Source organism: Mustela erminea, chromosome 3, assembly GCF_009829155.1.
Source record: "Mustela erminea isolate mMusErm1 chromosome 3, mMusErm1.Pri, whole genome shotgun sequence".
NCBI lineage: Eukaryota > Metazoa > Chordata > Mammalia > Carnivora > Mustelidae > Mustela > Mustela erminea.
Window position 1 is genome coordinate 79,654,491 of NC_045616.1, and position 20,645 is coordinate 79,675,135.

The following is a 20,645-nucleotide window of genomic DNA, read 5'->3' on the forward strand; positions in this document are numbered from 1 at the left end:
TGTCTGCTGCAGTCTGTGCTGTAACCAGTATAGTGACTCTCAACTACATTAGGTTGTTACAGAATTTTCTTTGATTCTTTAAAAAAAAAAAGAGAGAGGAGAACTTTTGATCATTTTCTCTTTACATAAATCCCTCCCTGAATCAAATTCAAACACACATTAAGGTGAATGTTTAAAATGGAAAGTTTCCCATGGGAATTATTTTAAATGGCGTGGTAGCCTATGTAAACTGATTTTCTTTGTATATAATTTTGTCAAGAAGAAATAAGATATATGGCATTTCTCTTATTCAAGTAATATTTTAAAAATTTTCCGTGATATAAAGGTTTTATGAGTGTCTATTAATTAATTAAGTTCAGAAGGCAGTAGTAAAAGTTCAGTCATTCAGGGTGCCTGGGTGGCTCAGCATCTGCCTTTGGCTCAGTTCCTGATCCCAGGGTCCTGGGATTAAGCCCCACATTGGACTCCCTACTCAGTGGGAAACCTGCTTCTCCCTCCGCTTGCTGCTACATCTGCTGTGTGCACACACTCTCTCTCTGTCAGATAAATAAAATCTTTAAAAAAGTACAGCCATTCATTGGTTTTTAATTAATAGACTACATGTAGATTATTGGGTTATTTTCCTCTTTTTGGTTAGAAAATATTTTATAAATATTGAAAGATACACGAATGAAAATTAAAAAAACTTGACCCAGGAAAAAACTCAATGTTGACATTTAACTTTCATATTTATATGTATGTATATTTAGTGTGTATGTGTATTTTACAATTTTTTACATTAGCCTATAAAAACAAGATTTTTAATAGCTTTATAGTATATAATTTGGATGTCCCATAATGTACTTAACTTTCTTCCTGCTGGATTTTTTTTTGTTTTTTTAATTCCATGTGTAAGTGAAAACACGTTATTTGTCTTAATGTCTGACTTACTTCGCTTAGCATGATAGCTCTTTTCATCCATCCATGTTGTTGTAAATGGCATGATCCCATTCTTTTTTAAGAGTAATATTCCATTGTATATATTCCATATCTTTATCCATTCATCTCTAGATGTACTCTACATCACTAGATGTACACTAGAGGTATAACCCAAGTTGTACACTAGCAATAATAGCAGCTATTGTAAATAATGCTGCTATAAACCTAGGGGTGCATGTATCTTCTCATATTAGTGTTTTTGTTTTCTTTGGGTAAATACCCAGTAGTAGAATTACTGGATCATTTTATGTTTGTTTTTAATTTTTTGAGGTATCTTTATACTGTTTCCACAGTAGTTGCACCAGTTTACATTCCCAACAACGGTGGACAAATGTTCCCTTTTCTCCACATCCTCAGTAATACTTCTTTTTAATTCTAGCCGTTCTGACAGTTATGAGGTGATACCTCATTGTGGTTTTGATTTGCATTTCCCTCTTGATGAGTGATGTCAAGCAGCTTTTCATGTGTCTCTTGGCCATCTGTATATCTTACTTGAAAAAATGTCTATTTATATCCCTTGCACATTTTTAAATTGTGGTTTTTTGTTGTAGAGTAGTGTACATTTTTTCTTATTTTTAGATACTGACCCCTTATCGGATATAAGATTTGCAGCTATCTTCTCCCATTCATTAGATTGCCTTTTTGTTTTGTTGATAGTTTCCTTCACTGTGCAAAAGCCTTTTATTTTAATGTAGTCAAAATAGTTTATTTTTGCTTTTTAGGAGTTTTCTGGCCTCACATTTAGAATTTTAATCCATTTTGAGTTTGTGTATGGTATAAAAAGTGTTCCAGTTTTCCCAACATCATTATTGAAAAGATTATCTTTTCCCCATTATATATTATCTTGCCTCAGGGTGAACCCTAATTTAAAAGCCAGACCAACTTGAGGAAGTTGTTCTTTCATGGTTTAATATTAGCAGTCTGCTTTACTGAATTATGCTTAAATGTGATACTCTCAACATCTTGAGCAATATGGTAAAAGTAAGAAAAATCCCAATGAAATTCATCATCATGTTAAATATAAGAATGTAAAAAGATATTGGTACAGAGTTCATTATATTTTGCAGGACCTTTCTTTTTGACAGTGCGCAGGGTAATACTTCTACCTTATTACAAAAAGTTGTGTGATTTGTTCTAGTTTGTGGTCACTGTGTGAGTTATAAGTAGGTTTTCCTGCTGACTGCTGGTATGTTTACAAGCAAATTTTTTGCCTACTAGCTCTCTTGAATGTGCTTAATAAAGGACACATTATTTTTAGCTCTATTTTATGATCTATTCTTTTTTTTTTTAATTATTATCTGTATAAATTTATCTATTTGATGAGCTTCCTCAGATTTGCTTCATCCTCCAGGAAATCTCTCTTGAGTTTTGGACATAAATATCCTGGTCAAAGCACAAAAGTAAAAATAACTAGGATTATTCCTTCTTTCTCCCTCATACCCTAAATCCAGTCATAGACCTACTAATTGTACTTTTCTCAAATTCATATATTTTTCTCCATATTTAACTAGTATTGCCCTTACAGAGGCTATTATTTCTTTTTTTTTTTTTTTAAGATTTTTTATTTATTTGACAGACAGAGACCACAAGTAGGCAGAGAGGCAGGCAGAGAGAGAGAGAGAGGAGGAAGCAGGCTCCCTGCAGAGCAGAGAGCCAGATGTGGGGCTCGATCCCAGGACCCGGGATCATGACCTGAGCAGAAGGCAGAGGCTTTAACCCACGGAGCCACCAGGTGCCCCGAGGCTATTATTTCTTTAAGTACTACAACAACCTATAATTTTTTTGTTGTTCTGAAAGAACTTTGTTTTATTTAGCAGTTTTATATTCTTGTTAAAACATTAAAAAAAAGAACAAAGCATTAACACTTGAGACAAGAAAAAAGGTCCTCTCCAACCCTATCTACCTCTCTTTTTCCTCTCCCAGAGTGTGTCTTTTTCTTTTACCATATTTATTTCAAGGGGGAAAGTGAGCAGATACGAGATTCCAGTAAGTTAATAATAAAAGTTCACAATGTGTTAAAATATAATTATACCTTGACCACCAAATTTTAAGGTTACTTTTATTTATAGGTTTTGCCTATGGAAAATGGGAACAAATCCATATAAACATCCATTCTGAAAGAGCAATGAAGGCTAAAAATGCTATTAAGATCTAACCAAAATGAATTACAAGATAGTTTTTACTGGTATGAAGGAAAAACTTAAAGGACTCAACTAAAGAAACAGCAATAATTATAACTGACACATCCTCTCCTTGCAAGATACACACTGGGCTTGCCCATGCTAAATTTCAGAATACTGAAGTCTTCTGGGTTTTGCTTTTTAAAGAGGTGTAGGAGCAGAGGAATGGAAACAATCATTGTTTTTAAGCTAGGGAAGGTTGGGAGATCCTTTAGTCTTTTTAAGGGAGCAGTGCCACCCGAGATAAATATATAATCCCCCATCATTTTATTAGAGTTTTCATTAACCCAAGGAAGAGAGCATATCTGTAGCAAACTACTTCCCACTCAAATCCTGAGTTAATGCTACATGGTTTAGTTTCATCCTCCCTTTCTGTATTAGAACCTCGAAGTCACGTTTGTGATCTTTCTTTGGCTGTTTATACTTTAGATAGTATCTTTAAGTAGTGTGGGACAAGGCTTGTACATGTTTTATCTAATGTTCCATTGTCACCTTTTGTTCATTTGTCACTCTTCTAAATCTAACTTTGCACAAGTAACCCATGTGAAAAATGTGCAGAAGCCTATAATTAAACTTCCTTTCTGTTCTGACCTCCTCCATTACATTCTCCACATTATAGCCAGTTATCTTTTTTTTTTTAAAGACTTATTTATTTATTTATTTATTTATTTTCGGTGTACCAAGATTCATTGTTTATGCACCATACCCTGTGTTTGATGTAATATGTGCCCTCCTTAATACCCACCACCAGGCTTACCCAACCCCCAATCCCCCCCATCCAAAACCCTCAGTTTGTTTCTTGGAGTCCACAGTCTCTCATGCTTCATCTCCCCCTCTAGTTTACTCCAATTCACTTTTCCTTTCCTTCTTCTAATGTCCTCCATGTTCTCCCTTATGCTCCACAAATAAGTGAAACCATATGATAATTGACTTTCTCTGCTTGACTTATTTCACTCAGCATAATCTCCTCCAGTCCCATTCATGTTGATAAAGAAGTCAGGTATTCACCCTTTCTTTTGGCTGTGTCATATTCCATTGTATATATGGATCATATCTTCTTTATCCATTCATCTGTTGAAGGGCATCTTGGCTCTTTTCACACACAGTTTGGTGATTGTGGCCATTGCTGCTATGAACATTGGGGTACATATGACCCTTCTTTTCACTACATCTGTATCTTTGGGGTAAATACCCAGTAATGCAATTGCAGGGTCATAGGGTAGCTCTGTTTTTAATTTTTTGAGGAATCTCCACACTATTTTGCAAAGTGGCTGCACCAACTTGCATTCCCACCAACAGTGTAAGAGGGACAGAGATAGTTCCCCTTTCTCTGCATCCCCTCCAACATTTGTTTACTCTCTTGTTAATTTTGGTCTTCTAACTGGTATAAGGCGTGAGAGAATGGTCAAGTTTCATTCTTCTATACATAGCTGTCCAATTTTCCCAATTTTCCCAGCACCATTTATTGAAGAGGCTGTCTTTTTTCCACTGGATATTTTTTCCTTTGTCGAAGATTATTTGAATATAGAGTTGAGGGTCCATATCTGGACTCTCTACTCTGTTCCATTGGTCTATGTGTCTGTTTTTGTGCCAGTACCATGCTTTCTTGGTGATCACAGCTTTGTAGTAAAGCTTGAAGTCAGGCAAGGTGATGCCCCCAGCTTTGTTTTTCTTTTTCAACATTTCCTTAGGGATTTGGGGTCTTTTCTGGTTGCAAATTTTAGGATTGCTTGTTCCAGCACTTTGAAAAATGCTGGTGGAATTTTGATCGGGATGGCATTGAAAGTATAGATTGCTCTGGGCAGTACAGACATTTTAATAATGTTTATTTTTCCGATCCATGAGCAGGTAATGCTTTTCCATCTTTTTGTGTCTTCTTCAATTTCTTTCATGAGTGTTCTGTAGTTTCTCTAGTATAGATCCATTACCTCTTTGGTCCTCTATGGTTCTTGGTGCCATAGTAAATGGAATCGATTCTCTAATTTTCCTTCTGTATTTTCATTGTTAGTGTATAAGAAAGCAACTGATTTCTGTGTTTTGATTTTGTATCCTGACAGATTACTGAATTGCCTTATGAATTCAAGGAGTTTGGGTGTGGAGTCTTTTGGGTTTTCCATATTAAGTATCATGTCATCTGCGAAGAGAGAGAGTTTGACTTCTTTGCCAATTTGAATAACTTTTATATCTTTTTGTTTTCTGATTGCTGTCGCTAGGACTTCTAGTACGATGTTGAACAACAGTGACAAGAGTGGGCATCCTTATCATATTCCTGATCTCACTGGGAAGGCTGTTAGTTTTTCCCTAATGAGAATGATACTCTGGGTTTTTCATAGATAGATTTTATGAAGTTGAGGAATGTTCCCTTTATCCCTATACTTTGAAGAGTTTTAGTTTTAATCAGGAGTGGATGCTGTATTTTGTCAAATGCTTTTTCTGTATCAATTCAGAGGACCATGTGTTTCTCTTATTGATTTGTTCTGTCACATTGATTGATTTGCAAATGTTGAGCGACCCTTGCATCCCAGGGATAAGTCCCACCTGGTCATGGTGGATAATATTTTTAATGTACTGTTGGATCCTATTAGCTAGGATCTTGTTGAGAATCTTGGAGTCCATATTCATCAGGGATGTTGGTCTGAAATTCTTTTTGATGGGGTCTTTGTCTGGTTTGGGGGTGAAGGTAATGCTGGCTTCATAGAATCTGGAAGTTTTCCTTCTGTTTCTATTTTTTGAAACAGCTTCAGGAAAATAGGTATTATTTCTTCTTTGAATGTTTGGTAGGATTCCTTAGAGAATCCATCAGGTCCTGGACTCTTGTTTTGGGGAGGTTTTTGATTACTGCTTCAGTCTCATTTCTAGATACTGGGCTATTCAGGTTGTCAATTTCTTCTTGTTTCAGTCTTGGAAGTGTATAGGTTTCCAGGAATGCATCCATTTCATCTAGGTTGCTTAACTTATTGGCATATAACTATTGGTAATTTCTGACGATTGTTTGAATTTCCTTTGTGTTAGTCATGATCTCTCCCCTTTCATTCATAATTTTATTAATTTGGTTCCTCTCTTTTCTTTTGGATTAGTTTAGCCAGTGATTTATCGATCTTATTAATTCTTTCCAAGCACCAGCTTCTAGTTTTGTTAATGTATTCTACTGTATCTCTAGTTTCTAATTCATTGATCTCTGCTCTAATCTTAATTATTTCCCTACTTATGCGTGGGGTTGGCTTAATTTGTTGTTGATTTTCCAGTTCTTTCGGGTTTGAAGAGAGTTGGTGTATTCAGGATTTTTCAGTTTTTTTGAGCGAGGCTTGGATGGCTAGTTATTTCTCCCTTAGGACCACCTTTCCCATATCCCATAGGTTTTGGACCAATGTGTCTTCATTCTCTTTGGTTTCCATGATTGTTTAAGGTCTCTTTGATCTCCTGGTTGATCCAAATATTCTTGAGCAGGATGGTCTTTAGCTTCCAAGTGTTTGAATTCCTTCCAAACTTTTTCTTGTGGTTGAGTTCCAGTTTCAAAGCCTTGTGGTCTGAGAATATGCAGGGAATAATCTCAGTCTTTTGGTACCAATTGAGCCCTGATTTGTGACCCAATATGTGGTCTAGTCTGGAGAAAGTTCCTTGTGTGCTCGAGAAGAATGAGTATTCTGGTGTTTTAGGGTGGAATATTCTGTATAGGTCTGTGAGGTCCAACTGGTCCAATGTGTCATTCAAAGCTCTTGTTTCTTTGGTGCTTTTCTGCTTAGATGATCTGTCTGTTGCTGAGAGTGGTGTGTTAAGATCCCCTACAATTAATGTATTCATATCAATATGACTGTTTAACAATTTGCTTGTGTAGTTGGCCACTCCCATGTTGGGAGCATAAATATTTACAATTGTTAGATAATCTTGTTTGATAGACCCTTTAAGAATGAGGTAGTGTCCTTCTGTATCTCTGACTACAGTCTTAGCTTAAAATCTAATTTATCTGATATGAGAATCGTGACCCCAGCTTTCTTTTGAGGCCTATTGGCATGAAAGATGGTTCTCCATCCCTTCACTTACAGTCTGGATATATCTTTAGGTTCCAAATGTGTCTCCTGTAGATGGACGTGTCCTGTTATTTTATCTAGTCTGCAATCCTGTGCCATTTTATGGGAGCATTTAGGCCGTTCACATTGAGAGTGATTATGGAAAGATAAGTTTTTTATTGACATCATGTTGCCTGTGAAGTCCTTGTTTCTATAGATGTCTTCGTAAATTTCTGTTCTGTGTTACTCATGGGTTCTTTCTTCTTTTATAGAACCCCCTAAATATTTCTTGTAGTGCCAGCTTGGTGGTCACATAATCTTTTAAACCTTGCGAGTCTTGGAAGCTCTTTATCTCTCCATCCATTCTGAATGCCAGCCTTGCTGGGTAAAGTATTCTTGGCTGTATGTTTTTCTCATTTAGTGCCCTGAATATGTCTTGCCACCCTTTCTGGCTTGCTAGTTTTCTGTGGACAGGTCTGACATTATTCTGATGGTTCTTCCTCTGTACAGAAGGAATGTCTTTCCCCTAGTTGCCCTTAAGACCTCCTGTCTGAATTTATGATTCATGAATTTCACAATTAAGTGTCTGGAGGTCTTTCTAGACTTGATGATCTTGAGGGGTGTCCTCTCTGCCTACAGGACATGAACACTTGTTCCATTCCCCAGATTAGAGAAATGTTCATCCAGTATTTGTTCACCTCTATCTTCTAGTCTTCTTTCTTTCTCCACCCCCTCAGGGATCCCAATAATTCTGCCATTGGAACATTTCATTGCATCATTTATTTTCCTAATTCTGTCTTTATGGTTTCTAAGCTGTTTTTTCCAGGCCTCCTCCTAATCCTTCTTTTCTATCAGTTTGTCATCTAGATCACTAATTCAATCTTCTGCCTCATTTACCATAGCTGTTAGAGTATTTAGATTAGATTGGATCTCATTGATAGCATTTTTAACTTCTGCCAGATCAGCTCTCACTTCCATCCTTTGAGAGTCTATGTTGCCACTAATGATCTTCTCCAACCTAGCCATTGCCTGGATAATTGTACCCTGAATTCCATTTCTGATATATTGTTTATGTCCATATCCAGTAGTTCTGTGGCAGAGGTCACAGTCTCTGAATTTTTCCTCTGTTGGGTATTCCTCTTCCTAGTCATTTTAGTGAAAGGTAGTTGAGGGAATGTATAGCTGAATATATCAGTTACGATCCAGTCAAGATGCACTTCTCCACTGATGATCTCCTGCCCCCGTAGAGATCCAGAAGTGTATAATCTTACATCTCAGGCTGATTTCATGGGTGTTCAGAGTGTTCTGGTAGATATTTACCTCAATTCAAGAGACCAATTGAAACAGGGTCTCCTACTTTTCAGCTATCTTCCTCCAAGCTCCAGATTTTATTTATTTATTTATTTATTTATTTATTAGAGACCGTGCACACAAGTGGGGTGTGGGGGAGGAGGCGGAGGGAGAAGCAGACTCCCCGACGGTCAGCAAGCTCCACTCAGAGCTGGATCCCAGAACCCTGAGATCATGCCCTGAGCCGAAGACAGATGCTTAACTGAGTGAGCCACCCAGGCGCCCTGCCAGTCTTTTTCAAAAGGAAAGTCACACTGCATGATTTCCCTACTTAAAGACTTTTTTAAAGATTAATTTTTAAGTAATCTCTAATCTTTATACCCAGTGGGGGTTTGAACTCAAAACTCTAAGATCAAGTGTTGCATGCTCCCCTGACTGTGGCAGCCATGTTTGACTTTAGGCCCCTAATATGTTTTAATCACTGCCAAAGTCACTAGGGTAGAGTCTCCCAGCCTGACACAGCAGATTACCAAGCATCTCACCTGCTTTATCTCTTGCATCTTCATATGCTGAAGGTACCATGTTTGCTTTTCCAGTCCCCAAAATATATTTTGATCCCTCTCTTTATCATGATTTTATACAATTTGCATCTCAGCACCACTTTCTCTCCCTTTCTCATCCAATTCCTCTTTCATTCTTTTTTTCAAACTCATCCTTCAGTTCTTAGTATTGACGGCAATTTCTCTTAGTATACCCTCTGACCTCCTGAATTAACTACCCTTCATATGTAAATTTAAAACTATCCTGTACAGTATCTTCTTACTAGACTGTAAACTGAGGTGGAGAGAATGATCTTGGTCATTTGTACATTCCTAGGATCTGGCATGATGCTGAGCACTTACTGTTTGTTGGGCTATATTCTAAGGGCTTTGTATGATGTCATTGGACTGTCACAAACACTCTACAGAGTTTATATTATTATATTCTTGTTTTATAGAAGAGGAAATAGACCCAGAAATATTTAACATTCTTAAAGTCATGGGTGCATGGGTGGCTCAGTCGTTAAGTGTCTGCGTTGGGTTCAGGTCATTAACCCTGGGGTCCTGGGATCAAGCCCCACATCAGGCTCCCTCCTTAACAGGGAGTCTGCTTCTCCCTCTCCCACTCCCCCTGCTTGTATTGCCTCTCTCACTGTCTCTCAAATAAATAAATAAAATCTTATTTTTAAAAAAAATTCTTAAAGTTATACTGCAAGTGGCCAAGAGTTGAACCCAAGTGATTGATTCTAGAACCTGAACACTTATTCATTACTGCCTCCCTTATAAATATTTTAATTTATCTTGATGTACTTCATATTTGTGAGCTGCCTTAAATCTTACAAAATAAAAATGGGGTAGAAATAAGAATACACAGAGTTGAAAGATAATTACATTCAAAAGATAAGAGCTCTGTATACCACATCTGTTATGTTCTTCCCTAAAATGTGTGTGCCAGAAGGGCATTAAAACAGTTTTTCATGGACAGCTCATTGAGACCTGCTAGATCCCTACCATCAACCCCCCTTCTACATAATGCATGAACCATCATCTTGCGATAGTGGTGACAGTACAGTTTGGTATTAGTGGCAGAACTTTAGGAGTCACCCTGGCTTGGCTACAACCAAGTACTTACAAACCATCTCCTAAGCTTGCAACCTACTATCATAACTAATTTTGTTCATTCTGTGCTGATTTTTATGGCTTCAGTTTTAGAGGGTGACTGTATTTTCATTTCTGAAGATCTACCTTATTGAAACATAAGCTTCTCTCTGCTTCCACATGTGTCGACTATATTGAAATATTAACTTTTTGTAGGTTTGAGTATCTGATTATCTGAGCCTCTTACTAGAACTTATTTATGATTTTTTTGTTCCGTTTGTACTAGGTTCATGAAAGAAGTGTCCAGTCAGACTTCTTACTGATTATCTTGAAGGAAATTTTACAGAAACGGTCTGATCTGCACTTGATTCTAATGAGTGCCACTGTAGACAGTGAAAAGTTTTCTACATATTTCACACACTGCCCAATTCTCAGAATTTCAGGAAGAAGCTATCCTGTTGAGGTAAGTTTTCTTTATAATGTGTACATGAACAGAAACTACGTTCCTACAAGGGAACTTCCCCAGAAGATAGGCCCTAGTAGTCTGAGCCCATACCTAGTCTTACAGTACTGCAAGTCAGGAAAGGACTTGGAGATGGCTCGGGAATCTGATGGCTGGTGCCTCTTGGATGGAGGGTGGGTGGGCTGGAAGGAAGGATTTTGCTGAAGGACATACCTGAGAAGTGTAGGACAGAAAACACACTTCCATGTCAAAACCATTATAACCAGAGTGAGGGTGACTGTCTGGCAATAAAGAACTCCTTTTTCACCCACCTCTCAAATTTAGGCTTGTTTGTGGTGCTTCTTTTCTGCCTGTTCTATTCTTAAGGTTTATCCTTTGGGTTCAGTTCATAAAGACATCTCTTTTTAATTGGTTTTCACAAGTTAAAAAATAGACACCATAATTTAATTTATCTTGAGACTTCTAGGGACAAACTCATCTCTATCAATCAAGTTTTCCATTCCCAAATAATGTAGAAAGAAGCTTTTCTCATAGTAGTCTACATTAACATTTGGTAACATTGAAAAAATAACAGTCCCCTCATTCTTTTTAAAATGTATTTTCTGAAATGAATTTGAGGTCACCATTTAAATGCCTTAATCTATGTAGGTTTTTCATCTTGAAGATATAATAGAAGAAACAGGCTTTGTACTGGAGAAAGACTCCGAATACTGTCAGAAATTTCTGGAGGAGGAAGAAGAAATTACCATTAATGTTACAAGCAAAGCAGGGGGAATAAAAAAGTATCAGGTAAAAAGAAAACATTTTCAAAGACATCTGATAGTGATATCCAGGGTATAACCTTCTATGAGAGGTTTGAAATCAAATGGCTGGCTTAGTGAATTCGAGTATAATTTGGTAGAAAAAAGGAAGAAATGGGATTTTGAACAAATTTTAAAGGTCATTTCTTTAATCTTTGGTTTATGATATTTTACACTATTTTGGCCATAAAGATAGACAAAAAAAAAATAATCAAGGACCATATAAATAAGCAGTCTTTATTGTTTCATAGCAACGACTAATTATTTAGGAGTAAATTTGTAATTATTTTTTTTACTTTATCTGAACACCTTAGGTATTGAAGATGGGGCAGGCCTAAAATCTAGAGATCCTTGCCATTTTTCCTCAGCAGCCTCTGTCCTGGTATGAGTCAACCTTGGCTATATAGTGAAACTGTCTAGAACAAACACAGCTCTTCCTAAAGAGTCAGTTTCAATGACATGTTTATTTTTGGAACTATCATAAAAGCTAAATTACCAAACGTTTTAACCAGTGGTACTATATCCAGTATTTTTATTGTATCCATGATATTTCATGCTTATATCCAATCTTATGGATACATGAAGTTACTTTATTTTCTAGTTAAGCAAATAAATCGAGAAAGCAAAAACTAAAATCTTTGCCTAAAACTCCAGAGATAGAAACTAGAAACTAAAGGATTTCAGAAAATTAAAGGTATTTCAAAAGAGATAATTGAAATTCACAACCAAAGTAAAATCTAATAGGAATGAGGCCAATATAAACTACTTATTAAAGTTATTATGGGAACACCTGGGTGCCTCACTTAGTTTTGGCTCAGGTCATCATCTCAGGGTCATGAGATCGAGCCCCTTACCTGGCTCGGTGCTGGGCTGTGGAGCCTACATAAGATTCTCTTTCTCTCTCCCCGCTGCCCCTCCACCCACGCACCAAAAAGTTATTATCACCTCTCCTGGCCTGCTTCTTAGTTGCCACAGAACAATGCATACAGTGTTGTTTTTCTTAGCTCTTTAATTTAGTCTGTGCATGACAAGAGTAAAAGTATTGCTTTACAATTGAGGTTGAATGAAGTGAAATACGCAAGACATGAAATTTTATTCTTTTTCCACTCTTAAAAACTGTACTCTTAGCATATTTTAACAAAATAATGGTTTTGTTTTTTGTTTTTGGATTTTATTTTCTCAAAATGAGAAACAGTTTTGAATGACTGCAAATACATCATTTTTCCTTGTCTTATAAAAATACATAATTTTGGGGCTCCTGGGTGGCTCAGTGGGTTAAATAAAGCCTCTGCCTTCAGCGCAGGTCATGATCTCAGGGTCCTGGGATCGAGCCCCGCATCTGGCTCTCTACTCAGCAGGGAGCCTGCTTCCCCCTCTCTCTGCCTGCCTCTCTGCCTACTTGTGATCTGTCTCTGTCAAAGAAATAAATAAAATCTTTTTAAAAAAAATACATAATATTTTTGTTCACCTTTTTCTGATTGTGTTTCTTGTAGGAATATGTACCAGTTAACACTGGACCAAATGCTGATTTAAATCCACTTTATCACAAGTACAGCAGCCGCACTCAGCATGCTATTCTCTACATGAATCCCCATAAAATCAACCTGGATCTCATTTTGGAACTTCTTATATACTTAGGTATATATCTTTTTTTCTAATTTGACTCCATTTGTTTTGATAAAACTTTTCTGCTTACTAAAGATGTTTTAATAACGTGTTATATGCTATCCCTTACCTTTTTTCTTATGTTGAATTTCAGACAGAAGTCCCCAATTCAGAAATATTGAAGGAGCAGTATTGATCTTTTTACCAGGACTTGCACATATTCAGCAGTTGTATGATCTCCTGTCAACTGACAGAAGATTTTTTTCTGAACGGTAATTACCAGTCTTCGTTATATTCCAAGTAGTTTTGAAATAGAAAAATGTTTTGTTTATTAAAATTCTTGATCAGAATTTTCCGTCTTTTTACCTTCAAGTTTTTTAACATTTCTATTATAGCACTTAATATACTAAAAATTTTAGGTATTGTTTCTGCTTTTGTTTTGTCTTCTTATTATGAGTATGCAGAGGGAATCCTGTGGTTGAGAGTATGACGGTGACTCCCCTTCCCCACCACCTGGACAGCGCAAAACCCCTACAGGTTGCAGTTTATCACCCAGACATATGGAGTTAGCTGTTTAGTGTATCTGTGCTGATACGGTTCATTACTGCTATCACGGTTACCATATCCAAGCATATTTTTAAATTCTCTAAACCTTATATTCCATATAAATTTATATGAAGTATTTTCTCTTTGATGAGTATATGGGGTTTCATTATATCATTCTCAGAACTTTTGTGTTTGAAATTTTTCATAATAAAAAAATTTTTAATTGCTATTTGCAAATAAATTTTGTTATTCTTTGCAGTGTCTTCTAAAGAGAAACTCTTGCTAAGAACTATGATTTTAACTTTCAGATATAAAGTGATAGCTCTGCATTCTATTCTTTCAACTCAAGATCAAGCTGCAGCGTTCACACTTCCTCCTCCTGGAGTCAGGAAGGTAAAATTCCATGAAGCAAATTTATGTGTGATCTGAGAATATTTTGTGAAATATTAGGACTCTTTAACATCAGTTATTAAAATGTTATTAAGTGTATATATTGCATGGCAGACTCCAGATGCTATCTGGCTTAACATAATCAGAAGTGAACCCAATAATGAAATTTAAGTATTTGAATATTTATATTATGCATTATTAAAGGGACAAGGCTTTTAGGGGAGTGACAGTTGAAAAATATTATGGCATGGGTTTTGCTTGTGAAAAGAAAAAGAAAAATCACTACTGTCCCATCCTTTTCACGAGGGATGTTGGATGTCGAGCTGTTTGAATGCTGTGAAGATTCTTTGTTGTTCTCCAGTCTGTTCATCCCTGATTGTCTTTGTTAGTACATAGACCATTAGGTTAGGGAACAGTCTCAGTATTTTCATGTCTCCTCCATTCAGGATTCTAAATGTGAAGAGGTACTTGGCAGAGAGTTTCTCAGATTTAGAAGGGGATAAAAGAGCACAGTGTAAGAACTGTGGGGAATCTGAGAGCTCCCAGAAAAGAGCCTGCGTTCTGAGGCTGCTCTGACCTGTAACATTTGGGCTTCCCTCCAAGATTTGGTTTAAAGAAGAGAGTTCTACCTCTTAAAAAAAATTTTAAAAATAAAAAGATTATTTATTTATCAGAAAGCAAGCCCAAGCAGGGGTAGCAGCAGGAAGTGGGAAAAGCAGACTCTGTGCTGAGCAAGGAGTCTGATGTAGGACTTAATCCCAGGACCTTGTGATTATGACCTGAGTCAAAGGCAGATGCTTAACCAACTGAGCCACCCAGGTATCCTGAAAAAAATTTTTTTTAATTTTTTTAATTAGAACGAGCAGTAGATCCCATCTAAGTCTTAGAACCCAGATTGTTATTTCCTAGAAATTTTCCCAGGAAAATAAGCATTCACTGTTGAATTACAGAGTTGAGATAGAACAATATGAAAATGACTATTTGATGGAAAATTTCCTAAATGTTCTACCTCCAAGGACTCAAGAGAAAAAATGCAGACTATAGTATGCAGCCATCACTATTAAGAATTTTAGAACTAGAAATGGATCTAAGAAATCATCTATTTCTACCCCCTACGTTACAGTAGACGTATCTGAAATCATCTGAGGTAAAATGACTTGGCTGAGGTCACAGAGCTAGTTAGTAGTAGAGCCAGGGCAGCAACAACTTCTTACTGACATACTGTTTTTTCCCCAATAATTGTGAATGGTTGTGCTGAGCTGTCTCTATTCCTGACCCAATTTCCCAGGCTACTTAGTTCATTTTAAGATGACTGACTAGAATTAGGGGAACAGTATTTTTGTTGGAATAAAAATCCCTAACTTTAATTGGCAAGCTAAGCTGTGAAAACTAATTGTAAAGAATTAAAATTACACAGTAATGGCAAGTTTTTTGTTGTTGTTTTTTTAAGATTTTATTTATTTGACATAGATAATAAGGAGGCAGAGGCAGGCAGTAGTTGGGGGAGAGCAGGCTCCCTGCTGAGCAGAGAGTCTGATGGGGGGCTCAATCCCGAGATCCTGAGATCATGACCTGAACCGAAGGCAGAGGCTTAACCCACTGAGCCACCCAGATGCCCCAGTAATAGCAAGTTGATGGTGAATTTTTGTAAATAATGTTGAAATTCACTTTTTAAAATTCATCAAGTCAAACTGTATAGTTTAAATGATTGCACACTGCTGAAAGTTATCTAAATCTTTTGGCTTTTGTTTATTTTCAGATTGTCTTAGCAACAAATATCGCAGAAACAGGTATCACTATTCCAGATGTTGTATTTGTAATTGACACTGGAAGAACAAAAGAAAATAAGTAAGTTTGAGAAGGGTTTGGTGCTCCTGTATTCTTGGGAGAAATCACAGAATCATATAGGGAAAATCCCAAATGTCCTAATTCTACCTGAAGCAAAAAGCCTCAGAGAAACTCTTAAGAAACTTTAAAATGCCCAAGAGTAAATGTCAGGTTTCATGTCTTGATTTTTCCCACAAGTGATGCTAGTATACCACTACTTATAGAAAACTGAGAAAATTTTCAGAACATAATTTTTTGTAAATTTGTAAAATATCTTTACAAAAACATTTATGAGATTATAACAGCATATGGATTTTGGAATCAAAGTTGGATTAAAATCTCTGCTCTATAGTCTTGAGCAAATAATAATTCAGTAAGTATAATTATCAGTTGCCTCCTATATAAATGGGAAGCATGAATATTTTTCATAACTGAAAGTACATGATATGTTAATTGGCACTTAATAGGTTAACCTTACCTGAATCTTCATTAAAAGATTACTACTTTTAATGTTTTAATGGTTATTTGGCAAAAACAGGGAAAACCTCCTTGATAGTCTATTGTAATCCATATACACTTTCCCTCTATTGGGAAACTTTAGCAATATTTGGCAATGCATATGACTACTGAGAGGCATTTCTCAAACTCTTTCAAAGAAGTCTTGTTGCATAATTGATAGGCCTTCCATGAAAATAAAACATCTTCCATGATCAGATTAATTTTTTTCCCTTGTAGAGGTATCTGAAGCTTTTGACAGTCTGAGGTTCAGTTTGGAAAGTTGGCTAAATTATTTAAATATGAAGCATGACTTGGAAAACTGGCTCACAATTATGATGGACGTTTTTTAGCTTGTCTTCAATATAATTTTAACAGTCACCTATTTCCAACCTTTTTCAGATTTTGATTTAAGCTCTTTATCTAATTACTCTGTCCTGAAACTTTTCTTCAGGTACCATGAAAGCAGTCAGATGAGTTCTTTGGTTGAGACGTTTGTCAGTAAAGCAAGTGCTCTGCAGCGGCAGGGGAGAGCTGGAAGGGTCCGAGATGGCTTCTGCTTCAGAATGTACACAAGAGAAAGGTATGACACAGCACTGGAAATCAAAAATACATCTGTCATTATAGTGTGGCATTTCTGATAATGGGTCAAGTGTTTAATATGATTTTATTTTTCAGATTTGAAGGCTTTATGGATTATTCTGTCCCTGAAATCTTGCGTGTACCTCTGGAGGAATTATGTCTTCACATTATGGTAATGCCAAAGGAATTCGGATGCAATTTTTTTCATTCTTTACTACTCCTTTCTTAAAAAGAAGAACAAAATATGAACACTAAAAATTCTCTTACTCTACATTGCTCTAGATTTTCAAGAATTTTATTTACTCTTTAATAAATAACCCCTCCTCCATCTTTTTTTTTTTTTAAAGATTTTATTTATTTATTTGAGAGAGAGAAAGAGTGTGCATGAGAGACAGCACACACAGGGAAAGCAGCAGAGGCAGGGGAAGAGGTAGAAGTGGGTTCCTGTTTGAGCAGGGAGTCTAGTGTGAGGCTCAATCCCAGAATCCCAGGATTATGATCTGAGCTAAAAGCAGTTGCTTAACCGACTGAGCCATTCAGGTGCCCTGTCCCCCATCTTTTTATAAGTAAACCCACTGTGCTTAAATTTGACCACAGGCACCCATCCTTAATAGACTAAAACTAGCTCTCAACTGGTGCAGTATTGCTCAACAAAGTACAGTTGGCAATGTCTTCAGACATTTTTGCTTTTCAGACCTTAGGGGGAGGAGGAGGCCATGCTACATGGGCATCTAGTGGGTAGAGACCAGGGATGACTGCTAAACCTTGCATATTACACAGCAGTCTCTTAAAGAATTATCTGGCCCAGGGGCGCCTGGGTGGCTCAGTGGATTAAAGCCTCTGCCTTCAGCTCAGGTCATGATCCCAAGGTCCTGGGATCGAGCCCCACATCGGGCTCTCTGCTCAGCGGCGAGCCTGCTTCTCCCCTCTCACTCTGTGTGCCTCCCTGCCTACTTGTGATCTCTTTCTGTCAAATAAATAAATAAAATCTTTAAAAAAAAAAAATTATCTGGCCCAAAATAACAGTGTTGAGATAGAGAAACCCCGACATAGACCAAGACCTTCCTACTCTGAATGATCTTTAATTCCCTTCAATTTTTAGATTTTGACTTTACAAAAATCAGGAATGAAGAAACTAAAAATATGGCCTAGAGGATCTCTTCCTCATGCCAGCCATTAACACACACACACAGAGTTTCTCACACACTTCCCAATTTTAAGAAAAAGAACAGGTCAGCCTTACTGAGACATTTATGTCTCTTTGGTCAGAATTTATTTCCAATTTGACCATCTCTTTGGTCAATTCTAATAATATACTGATTTATCACTCTTTCTTAATGTGCAGAAATGCAATCTTGGTTCTCCTGAAGATTTCCTCTCCAAAGCCTTAGATCCTCCTCAGCTTCAAGTAATCAGCAATGCAATGAATTTACTCCGGAAAATTGGAGCATGTGAACTAAATGAGCCTACACTGACTCCACTGGGCCAACACCTTGCAGCTCTGCCTGTGAATGTCAAGATTGGCAAGATGCTTATTTTTGGTGCCATATTTGGTTGCCTTGACCCAGTGGTAAGATAAATGCTTCTCTTGCTTCTTCACTTTATCATTTTGGCTAAGTTTGGAAATAATTTTTAACTTTTTGTATTTACATACAAAATCATATACATTCATCCCTTAAGAGTACTGTAGGTACTATTTTGTAATAGGGTTTGGCTTGTCTAGACTTTTGCTATCGAAAATCCCATTTAAAATGTTTATTTAATTGAATATATAGATGGAGGGGTAGAACAAGCAAGCTCTGGTGGGAGGGAAGGGGAGAGTCTTAAGCAGGCTTCCTGCCCAGTACAGAGGCCAACCAGAGCTCGATCTCATGACCCTGAGATCCTGACCTGAGCCAAAATCAAGAATTGGACCAAGCTCAACTGACTGAGCCACCCAGGTGCCCCTTTATATAAAGTAGATTCTTTTAAAACTGCGAACCCCACAGACTTACCTAAGGAGAATGAAAAACTTTATTCCTTCACTTTTTCTGCATTCTCTCTCTGAGCCAGCACTTACTGGCAGTTCTGTTTTATCAGGTTATCTCAGAATTAACAAATTTTGTGCCTCCTTCTGAATCTCTGGGCTCTATATGCCTGCTGTCCCATTACAGCTTCCCAGTTTTACCAGGCTGTGGCCTTTTCTGGGGTTGCAAACCAGGGCTGTTTAAAAACAGAATGAATAAGTTTTTAACATACTCTGTTTCTCTAGTATTAAGAATACTCACCAGAATTGTGCTGAGTCCAAAAACAACCTGACATGATAGTTGATGTGAAAAGCTGCAACAAAAGCAAATGGGTCATAATGCATTACAAATTATTTTTTAAGTATTTAAAGAACATTGCAGGCAATGGAAATTCTGTAAGCTAAGAGTCAAGATACAGGAGGTACGACTCTGGATTGCTTCTCCCTATATGAGACTATGAATCACTATATACCCAGTCACGTTTTTACCTCTGATTCTGGTGATGTGACCTCCTTATAAATATGGTCTAGAAGTGCGGTATTTTTAAAATTAAATTAAGTGAAGCCCACAATAACTAATTAAAATGAAACTGCTAGCTATTGAAGAACACAAGGTGTTGGAAAAGAAACATGCAACTTGAAAGTGGGACTGTTGTATGATTTGCTTTCCTTTACAAATCACCTTGCCATATATACCTCTTTACTGATAAATGTCTTGGTTATTTATGGATAGGCAACACTAGCTGCAGTGATGACCGAGAAGTCTCCTTTTACTACACCAATTGGTCGGAAAGATGAGGCAGATCTTGCCAAATCAGCTTTGGCTATGGCCGATTCGGACCACCTGACGATCTACAACGCATACCTAGGGTAAAGAAATAATCTGGGTGTTGTCAGTAAGTCAGTGACTGAGGTTATTTACTTAAAAAAAAATTCATCTTTGACTTGCATTAAAAAGGTAAATCTAAGATTTACCTTTTAGTTACTTCATCTGTCAAGGTATAATTATATTAAAGATTTTTTTATAATCCTTCTAAAATTTAAGAATAATGTACATTGTATTGTACCTCTATTACCTCATATTTGGAGTTAATAATTTACTCATACACAAAAAAGTCTCCATACTGCAGTTCATACTCCTATATTCAGTTAGTAACTCCTACAACAATTAAGACCCCCCACTTAAGTGATTGTAATTTCATTAAAGCTTACTTTGGTTAATACCTCTGAAACAGAGAGTTTGAAAAGAAAACATGTTAAAGTTGGGTCATTTTATGTACATAGATGGAAAAAAGCACGGCAAGAAGGCGGCTGTCGTTCTGAAATAGCATACTGCCGGAGAAACTTTCTTAATAGAACATCTCTGTTAACCCTAGAGGTAAGTCTTGATAGAGCTTGCTAATTCGGGGCCATATGGTTGACGGATAGGCTTATTGTAAGAAATAGAAATGCCTAGGGTGGTGATTGATACATAGTACAGATTTAATTTGCTGAATTACTGTATTTGTAATTTTTTGTTTCGTTTCTTATAGTAGGTGACTTTTATGTATTAAACAGCGATTTAAAATAGTATTTAACAGTCATAATGTAATAGTCATAAAATGCTTCCAAGGCTTAGGACCTAGTCATTTTTCCTAAGAGCCACAGTTCCCTTTAGTGAAATTCTTCTCTGTTTTCCTGAACATTAGCCAGCTACTTCATTGCAGGTAGGATGATAGCTATGGTAAAGCATCCACAGCATGGTACTCTGTGGCTGATTGTGACCAAGTGTATAAATCTGCTCTTGGGAAGGGAAACCTAACAACTGTGCCCATCACTCAGGTTTTGATGACTGCTGAGG

The 20,645-nt window shown here is 36.9% G+C and overlaps 1 protein-coding gene and 1 long non-coding RNA gene across 5 annotated transcripts in view; one reads left to right on the top strand and one right to left on the bottom strand.

The window, feature by feature from the left end:
* Positions 1–20,645, top strand: part of DHX29 (DExH-box helicase 29) — a 52,902-nt gene that overhangs the window by 25,374 nt on the left and 6,883 nt on the right. For 3 of the 4 annotated variants that reach the window (XM_032336226.1, XM_032336225.1, XM_032336228.1), the window contains 11 exons: positions 10,379–10,555; positions 11,204–11,344; positions 12,849–12,993; positions 13,115–13,232; positions 13,815–13,899; positions 15,656–15,744; positions 16,673–16,801; positions 16,897–16,972; positions 18,146–18,370; positions 19,539–19,675; positions 20,090–20,183. In XM_032336226.1, the coding sequence (XP_032192117.1) occupies positions 10,379–10,555; positions 11,204–11,344; positions 12,849–12,993; positions 13,115–13,232; positions 13,815–13,899; positions 15,656–15,744; positions 16,673–16,801; positions 16,897–16,972; positions 18,146–18,370; positions 19,539–19,675; positions 20,090–20,183 (1,416 nt within the window). The remainder of the gene's footprint in view (positions 1–10,378; positions 10,556–11,203; positions 11,345–12,848; positions 12,994–13,114; positions 13,233–13,814; positions 13,900–15,655; positions 15,745–16,672; positions 16,802–16,896; positions 16,973–18,145; positions 18,371–19,538; positions 19,676–20,089; positions 20,184–20,645) is intronic. The other variant, XM_032336227.1, reaches the window with a different exon arrangement.
* LOC116586371 overlaps positions 16,729–20,645 on the bottom strand; it is a 41,770-nt gene continuing 37,853 nt past the window's right edge. Inside the window, exons 3-4 of the long non-coding RNA XR_004284010.1 lie at positions 19,068–19,119; positions 16,729–16,814 (exon numbers count right to left, since the gene is read on the bottom strand). This is a non-coding gene — a long non-coding RNA (uncharacterized LOC116586371). The remainder of the gene's footprint in view (positions 16,815–19,067; positions 19,120–20,645) is intronic.